The sequence below is a fragment of the Spea bombifrons genome, chromosome 6, assembly GCF_027358695.1.
Source record: "Spea bombifrons isolate aSpeBom1 chromosome 6, aSpeBom1.2.pri, whole genome shotgun sequence".
Lineage (NCBI taxonomy): Eukaryota > Metazoa > Chordata > Amphibia > Anura > Pelobatidae > Spea > Spea bombifrons.
Genome location: NC_071092.1, coordinates 10,157,769 through 10,166,799, shown reverse-complemented (window position 1 = coordinate 10,166,799; position 9,031 = coordinate 10,157,769). Strand labels below are relative to the sequence as shown.

Here is a 9,031-nt window from a genome sequence, read left to right as displayed (position 1 = left end):
CAACCAATTAATTATGGATTATTCGGGACCAACTCAGCCCTTCATGCCGAAATATATTGCTAGTGTTGGCACTCCTGTAACCTCTCCCGATGACTCTCCACTGAATAGAATAGATATTTCTTATTTTAAATCTTAAACCTAATCCCATAATTGTATTTAAAGTATAGACATGGAAAAAGTTGGGTTTGGGAAAAACAACAGATCAAAAATGGTTCTATATGGAAGTTGATTCTATGGGCGCTGTTCTCAAAAGTGTCTTAAGTACAGTAATTAAAAAACAATTGTAAGTGACCTACATATGTAATACAAATGCAGCTTTTTTAAATCAGAGATAATTTAATCCATATTTTATTTTCTTTTTTGCAGAATGCTACCATGGAAAACCAAAGCGCCACAAAGGACTTCCACATAGTAGCCTTTTCCAGTAACGAAGATATTCAGCTGTTTCTCTTTGTGGTCTTTTTATCGATATACTTAATCGGCCTTCTAGGGAACTTAATTATAATCACAGTGACATGTAAGGATACTCAGCTACATACCCCCATGTACTTCTTCCTTTGCAATCTGTCGTTCATAGACATATGTTACACCACAGTGACTATTCCTAAACTCATGGACATTTTATTAACAGGAAATAATCTCATATCTTTTGTCCAATGTTTTACACAGATGTTCTTCTTCATTTTTGTAGGTAGCATTGAAGTCGTTCTGTTGTCATCCATGGCGTATGATCGTTACGTTGCGATCTGTAACCCCTTACAATATTACCTTATTATGAACCAAAAAAAATGTGCGCTCATTTTGATTGGTATCTGGATACCAGGATGTTTTAATTCTTGCATCGTCACGTTCTTTGCTTCAAAATTATCTTTGTGTCATTCCAATAAAATTCAGCACTTCTTTTGTAATGTTAAAGCACTGGCACAAATAGCTTGTGCCAACGTAGGATTTGATGTGATGATCTACGTAGAAATATTGATACTTGGGCTTTTTCCACTATTGATCAGCTTCGCCTCCTATACAAAAATAATTAAAATTATCCTATCTATTAAGACTACCAATGGAAGAAGAAAAGCCTTCTCAACCTGCACGTCTCACCTCATGGTTCTTATCATTTTCTATGGAACCATTTTGTTCATGTACATGAGACCGACTTCACAGGACTCTGACGAACTGGACCAGGTGTTCTCAGTGCTGTACGCTGCTGTGGCACCCATGTTAAACCCCCTTATATATAGTCTAAGGAATAAAGAGGTAAAACATGCTTTGATGAGGATAGTGGGAATGAAAAGCAAATAGATTTAAGTGAGGTTTTACCTGAATTCTATTATTCTAACATTGTCCCTATATTATCAAAATATTTAGAGATTTAGATTAAGATTCTTGTACTGAATGGTAACTTAAATTAGTTAAAGAAAAAATCCTAAAGATATATGTGCTGTAAAAGAAAAATTCTTATAGTATAAGAACATCTTCCTATCTATAAAATCTAAAAACCTGTTTGGTCTTATTTTCTGCATGGCCTTATTCCCTTGTTGTCTCATGTCTTCCACTTGATTGAAGCAGATTCTTCTTCCCCTTATCCCCCTCCCTTTATAGGATGGTGCCGGTAGGGCTAAGTTTGAAGTTTGAGTAGGATTACTCTTTATACTGATATTTGTCCAGTCCAGTTTCCAGGATCACAATTGCTTTACTATCTTTTTTTGGATTTTGACCAACCAGCATTGCAGGTTGAATGCAAATGTTACTAAAGCCACATCTACCCTAATTCTCCCCGCCAGCCAGTCTTATGTCACCCATAAGAAATACAGTCTTTCAAGACCATGTCATTTAGTTTAGTTTAGTATACAACATTAAAGTACTATTATACCGTTTTATCTCCCCTTCTCTTATTGAGTAATATCCTCTATTTCTCAAATGTACAAAGTCATTATCTCATTACCATCTTGTAGATAGACTATGCTAACTTAACATTATCCTCATCAGTATTTCCATTTTCATATCTGGATCCTTACTGCCACGGTGAACTTTGCATTATATAACATTGTTTCTAGAGTCTCATGCTATCTTTCAAGTAACTACACTGAGGATCCCATCTACAGCTGCAGGTACTTTTTTGTTGCAATACTTTACTGCTCCAAGTGCTGTACTAATGAATTCACAAAAACTTGGGATGTGCATAAAACTATCCTAAAAAATGTGATAACACAAAAGGTGAATACAAAACATCGGACTTAATGGTTTCAATGGTTCTTTTCTATGGTCCTATCAAATTCAATTATGAAAAGTATAGATGGGCCAGCCATAGATCGCAGTAATGGAACAGATCCAGAGCTGCATTACAGGCACCCCCTTTCACCGGAGGACATCCCAGTGGCCGGGTGCCACATGGAGGTCACTCATCTCAACTGGACCTGCTTGGCTCCAACCCCCGGATTGAGCTTCAACCTCCTGAACCCTTATTGTAAACACAAAGGTCACAAATGCTGAGTTTCTCCATTGGAAATTTCCACACAGTGTTTGTTAATATAACAGTGGATTGTGTCATCTTTTCTCTGTTCATTTTCTCCTGTGTAGTTTAACATCTGTATATAGAATATTACCTGCTGTGAGACTTTGAGTTATTAAAGTATTTTTGGCATTCACAATTTTCATGGTTGAGGCAGATTCTTCCGGTATTCTAACTTGCATGTATATGCGGACAAGTACGACTTCTGTTCGACTTAAAGGCAACGAGTTGGTGGGAGGTATCCATAACTCCAGTTCAGAATGGGTTTTACAATTTTAAAGTATACATATTTTTTTATGGTATTGGCCAATAGTGTTGGGACTAGCACATTTTATCCTTTTTAATTTACTAATAATCCAAAATAAAACACAATCTGGCTACTGAACATATTCAATGAATGGAAACAAAGAGTAAATGTATATAATTATATAAATTATATAAATTGTATAAATTAAATCTATAAATACCAACCAAATACCAATACCAATTGTGAAAAGGTAAAGGGGCGTCTGGGACTCGCATCATAAAATAGAACAGTTAAAATTAAATTTGCATTACATTTTAATTCTCCAAAAGTAGATTGGAGGAAAAAAAGAAAGAAAAATGCAATAGTCCTTCCATGCACCAAGTTTTAAACAACACTATACTGTAATTTTTTCATAGAACATTTTAAGAACATTTAAAAAAAATTGGTTTCACATAAAAATGTCCTCTATATTCCCAGTGCATAAACATTTTTTAATTTATGTTTTTTAGCTGAATTAGAAATAGCTTATCTTTTTAAAACCACTCTATTCACCTATTCTGGATATATTTACTTTTTAATTCTGATAGCATGATATATACTTTATTTATATACATATATTCATTATTTAGCTTGCCAAATCCTTATAATTCAAAACAAATCAACATGCTATTATTTTACGTTTATACTATATATAATGTTTATTATTTATAATACTGCACAAAAGTAGATATGGGGTTAATATGAAGCTACAAAATGTTGTACAATTGTTCTGTCAAGAGAAAAGATACTGTAGTTAATTTTGCCCCTATGGAGTTATAGCAATTGATGCCAACATTTGAAAACACATGATCCCTATTGACATATGAAATTCTGAACATAAATAATAGGGCTCAACGTGAATACTTAAAGCCATTGTCATTTGGGAATAATGGTAACTCAGTCCCTAAAGTCATTAAAAGAAAACCTGAACAAAGAAATTCAGTCTATTACGTGTTGCGTGATAGTTTGGCCAAAAAGTTTTGTGATCAGTGATCAGGATTAGCATGGCAATGTAGAAGATCTTTTATGAACCTATGCTAAACTCCATTTAAAACTAGAGAAATTCACCTGAAACTCATTTTCCCCTGAAGTTCTGGAATACGATAGGTGCAAGCAGGGGAGGGCAAGTCAAGTGAAGTGGCTCCGCCCCCTCGCACTCACCTTTCACCCCTCACGCTGCTCCCATCACTATGCGGCCATCAGACTGCTGGAAAATTTATCTAAACGGCCGATGGGTGCTGATGCCACCGGCTGGAGCTACTTTAATCCTTTTTTTTTATTTATTTAATATGCCGGATCGGCTTGCCATATTAAAAATAAATAAATAAAGTGTTAAAGTAGCGCCGGCCGGCAGCATCAGCACCCAGCGGCCGTTTAGATTAGATTTCGGGCGGCCTGGGGGGCAATTGCCGGCCCGGCCCCCCGGCCCAGCCCGCCCCTGGGTGCAAGTATATGCAATTACAGAGCTTTTCAGAACTGCATTTACAGAGCATAGGCCATAAGCAGAATGATTACTGGTGAAAGTAAAATATTTGCACTGGTACAAAGTGTCCATAACATGCAGAGGGGGACTAGGGCATGGGTGATTAGGGAGAACATGAAACTGAACACGAATGTTGCATTTTTGTTGTTCAAACCGTTAACAAACAAACAAATATGGGGGCGGATAAACGTACATGACGTAGAAGACGATGGTCTACCTTATACCTTTCTAGCCATACAATTCTTCCCAATAAAAAATGGTCAAACCGATTGCACATTGGTGGTAGGCTTTCTTGGGCCCATGACGAAAGGATGCCAACATACTAAATATAAAAAGCAATGGAGATTCTGTGATTTGTAGCTGGGCAGATTGCCCAAATACTACAGATACCGATTTAAATGTATATATAATTTTATTTTGGACACACAGCCCAAACAATGAACTATCCAATATGGATACCTGACAACTATACTGGGTAGGCTCAGCAACATCTTTGAGTTTATTTCCATGAGTCCATCTTATTTGGGTATCATAGGAGCCATGGTAGCCCCGGCAGATCAGAGAAAATCCTATTTAAATTCTTTCTCCATAAATTGGCATTAATCTCTAAATCCCTCAAAGAATTTACATCAACGCGCACAAAACAGACTGAACTGATATTATACACAAATAAACTAAGCAGAAGATTGATCAAAACAATGTTTTTTAATATATTTTTAACTGTTGATATAGAACACTATTATAGACAAATTGTGGTACCAATACAATATGGTGTATTACTTGTGGTGTTAATTCTGAAAATGACTTGATTGTGTTTATAATTGGGGGTTAGGGTATTGGGTATCTGGGGCCCACGAAATCGACGATTCCTCGGTCAAGGGATTTTAGTTGTGGTGGGATCACAAGAACACAAGTGTGTGTCTCCGCTTAAATATGAAGTCACATGCTGTCAACAAATCACCTGACTACATTTTATGAGCATTTTATGAGTCCTTGTTCTAACTAGGTACATTCAGCATGAAAATGCATATTCAGCTTTCCACCTTTTTCGAAGGAGAATTATGTCATGATTCTTATGTGATTCTCTTGTTAAATCAGCAGTTAGCCATGAGAACAATCAAATGACATTTAAAAGCAATTCATCTCTGTTAAACATGCTAATTTTAAACCAAAGTCTTCGCCTTTGCTTCAGACATAAAAGGTTTTAATACATAGAGGTCAACATACTGCACCTCATTACATGACAGAAACAGGCCCTGTATAGAATAAAATCCATATTACACCATCATACACATTTTTATATATATGGACAGCATAGAGAATCTGTCTCTTAGATTTAATTATGCTTTACGGGCGCCCATCTCTGCCTTTCCTGCAACAGAAACTTGCTGAGATTAGTCTCTCATAATCATTTTAACCCGTACAAAAGGTATCAGCTGATCTTGGTCTATACGTAAAGCAGAGGCTAACAACTGTTGTTTATTGGGTCCCTCACCAGCTACCACAGATGGGAAGTGGAGGTCTGCGCAGCCATTGGCAGGTACCTCCCTATGAACACTTCACACTATCTGCTATTGGAGGGCGCTAGCATATGATGTCATATCCTGCCCCCTAGCAGCAGGTGACATGCCGAATGGGGAGGAAGGGCTAGGGCAGAAGTCTGTGTCAGTTGCTGTACAGACCTTCCTCATGCTAAGGTATGATTAGACTGAGGTAAGCTTGCCCCGGACCACATTATGTTTAAATATGGCCCCTCTCATGCATAGTAAAATAAGTAAGATGACCGGGGTTTACTGAACAAACCTTTTTAGTACACCCATTTGTGATGACCACTGAGTTGATGTAAATTCAGTTTTCCAGTTTCAAACAACGAAACTTAACTGACCAACACGATGTCTGCCTCTAAACTGAAGACATATTTAAAGCACAGTACCATAGAGGAAGAAGACTTTTTGGATATGCGTGACGATCTGGATGTACTTTACCCTGGTAAAGAGGAGATGACAGAAACAAAACGTATGCTACTAACCTTCTTACCATTAAATCGATAAATTATACTGGTTAAAATGGCATGGAAAAAAACTGCTGCTTTTGTAGGCCAAATAAACAAATTGAGATCTGATTCTTCAAATGGCTATATCATTGTATTACATTTATATTGATTTTTCGTAGTTTTATTATAGGTACTATGTTCATTAGTTTAAATGTAACTATTTTTTGTTAAAGATGGGGCCACAGTATATCTCCTTGCCTAGCATCCTTAAATACATACAGCCATCCCTCACATTGGTGAGATGCATGTGTAAGAGGCTTGCAGGGGAAGGGGAAATTATAGAAGATATATCTCAGTGCAATAGTGCAAATTATTTACATTTATTACATTACATTTATTTACATAGCTACAGCAGATTTCGCACGGCTGCTACAATAGGGGGTACAGCAAACAAAGCCAATGGACAAAGTACAAAAGAGATCTAGTTACTAGAAAATACTAATAAAATGAAATCTGGCTACATATAATTTTGATATCCCCAGTGTACATTTTATATGCGATGAATGTCAATATTTGAAAGAAATTACAAAAATCTAATTGCCCAAATTGTTCAAAAGGGAGCTGGCCAACGAGGAGAGGTGCTTGCTTGCATTGAGCATCATTGTAATAAAAGTTATAATTCTTTTTGTTTTAGTTCTAGACTTGATTTTTGGTCCTATACCGCCAGCATCACTCATTAAGCCCAATATGATGTTTAAGAAACCATCAATGCCAAATAAGAAATACAAACCTGAGAAGCTACTTCCACTGCTTGATAAGCAAGTAAGTCATGAGTATCACGTGTATGGGTGTTGGAAATACAGAAAACAACCTTCAACAATAATAATAACTGCAATAATAATCTAACTAGTTATTCTGTTAATGCTATAACATTGTACAATTCTAGACTAATTATACCAGATTTTACCATACTTGTATGCAGGCATAAAGAAAAGGGAAGAAAGACAGAAATAGTTGATACAAAGTATCATTAAAAAAGTTTAGGTCATGCAGAAACCTATACTTTTTCTGACATTCACATGATTATCTCTCTTTAAGATGTTTTGTTCAGATGTGCTAGAACAGGAATCTGAAGAGTCTCAACAAGAGATAACTGAGAAGGAAAAGGATGAAACAGAAGAAAGGAGAAAACACTTTTTGAGAATTGGTGGGATGCTGGTATTACCTGTACCAGCCAAAGGACCCCTGTTTTCACCAGAGGAAGAGACATAAATAGTTTACAAGGGCCAAGATGAATGCTAGTCCTAAATTTGTTCTGTGAAGTACATGTAACTGTTGAATCTGCTAAGAGCTACATAATAAAGATCAAAATAAGGCAATAAGGCAGTATGTCTGCACAACTCACCTTAATTTCTATCTTGTGATAAAGGGCCATCTTTTGTTGAACCAACAGTTTACTTCATCAAATTATAGCACTGTTGAGGTCTTTATTCAACTAATTTGTATCTGTGGTCTTCAAATCTCATCTGTTCCTGCACGCCAAGCACTTTCCTTTTTTTCTTTGAAATTTGGCTTTGCCAGTCACCATATCTGGGGACTTCTCAGGCTAGGCCACCCAGAGTGGCTTCATCAGGGGTGGGGCAAGCTGACTGTGTAAGCCCAGCTAACCAGTAATGTGAGTGTCTAGTCCAAGACAGTTTTCAGTAGTAGGGAAGAGGATGGGATCTAGGCATGGTTGAACTCCACTCCCCTACCTGAAGAAAGAGTGCAGTTACCCAGAAACCCATGAATGCACATCTTCATCCAGAGACTCCGGAGAGATCCTGGGTATGCAAATCACATAGATCATTGATAAAAACAAAGGGCGACACACTTGTCAGACTAAAGACACCTGGGGAAAATCCACACCTAACTTTTGCTGATTTTCTGTGTTGGGCACACTTGGCATATGTTAGTTCCTTTCTTCTCTTAAGATAAATACAGTATATATGTATTAAAAGTTGAAAGCAATGCATTGCACAAACACAGCCAGGAATCTCAAATGTCTTCTCTCTTGGAGGAGATCCCCCATTCTGTTCCTTTAGTAAGGTGAAACAGGGCAGAGGTGGGTTGAAGAGGTGAGGCTAGCCATCAATAATTGCAACCTTGTGTGGAGGTACCAAAATGGAGATCAAATTCTCAAGAGACCTGGTAATTATTTGTGCCACCCAACTGAGATACCCAGATGGTCTAGGATTTTTAATGTGACTTTATGAAAGCTACTTATGCAACTTAGTAAGGAATAATAACCATGACTGACTTGGCCAGTGTTACCTTAAGACCTCAGCCAATCGATCTATCAAATGTGAGTCATCTTGACTGGCTCCTTGAGATGGCTTAGCTGATGCCACACTCTGGGTGGCCTCTCTGCCTCTAGCTTAAGTTAACAGCCTACAGTTGTTCCCTTCTGTTCCCTTCTGATTTCACTATTCACATTGTGAAATTTTCCTTTTTTCAACATAGACCCTACCATGTGTACAATTGTGCTAGAGTATCAGATGTGCTCAATATTTACATGTGTGCTTTTTCGATAATCTGTGACATCAGGACTTGGGACTTTGTACTACCAAGTACAACCGATCTTGGTGGCTGAGTAAACTTGGATATTCTCTATGAAACTAACGTATTATTTGTACGCGTTATTTACTAGTCCTTGTGCATAAATATTTACTTAACTGTATTCAAGTAGTGGTTTCTAGTACAGCATGCCTATTAAAGTAG

The 9,031-nt window shown here is 37.2% G+C and overlaps 1 protein-coding gene across 1 annotated transcript; it reads left to right on the top strand.

Annotated features, from left to right (window-relative positions):
• The first annotated feature begins 375 nt into the window (after window positions 1-375).
• LOC128500502 (olfactory receptor 8H1-like) lies at window positions 376-1,383 on the top strand. The gene has a single exon (XM_053469666.1). The coding sequence runs from the start codon at window positions 376-378 to the stop codon at window positions 1,297-1,299; it is 924 nt and encodes a 307-aa protein (XP_053325641.1). The 3' UTR covers window positions 1,300-1,383.
• Window positions 1,384-9,031: the final 7,648 nt, after the last annotated feature.

Excerpts from the sequence above, each read along its gene's own strand:
- LOC128500502 (XM_053469666.1), top strand. The coding sequence starts at position 376 with ATGGAAAACCAAAGCGCCACAAAGGACTTCCACATAGTAGCCTTTTCC.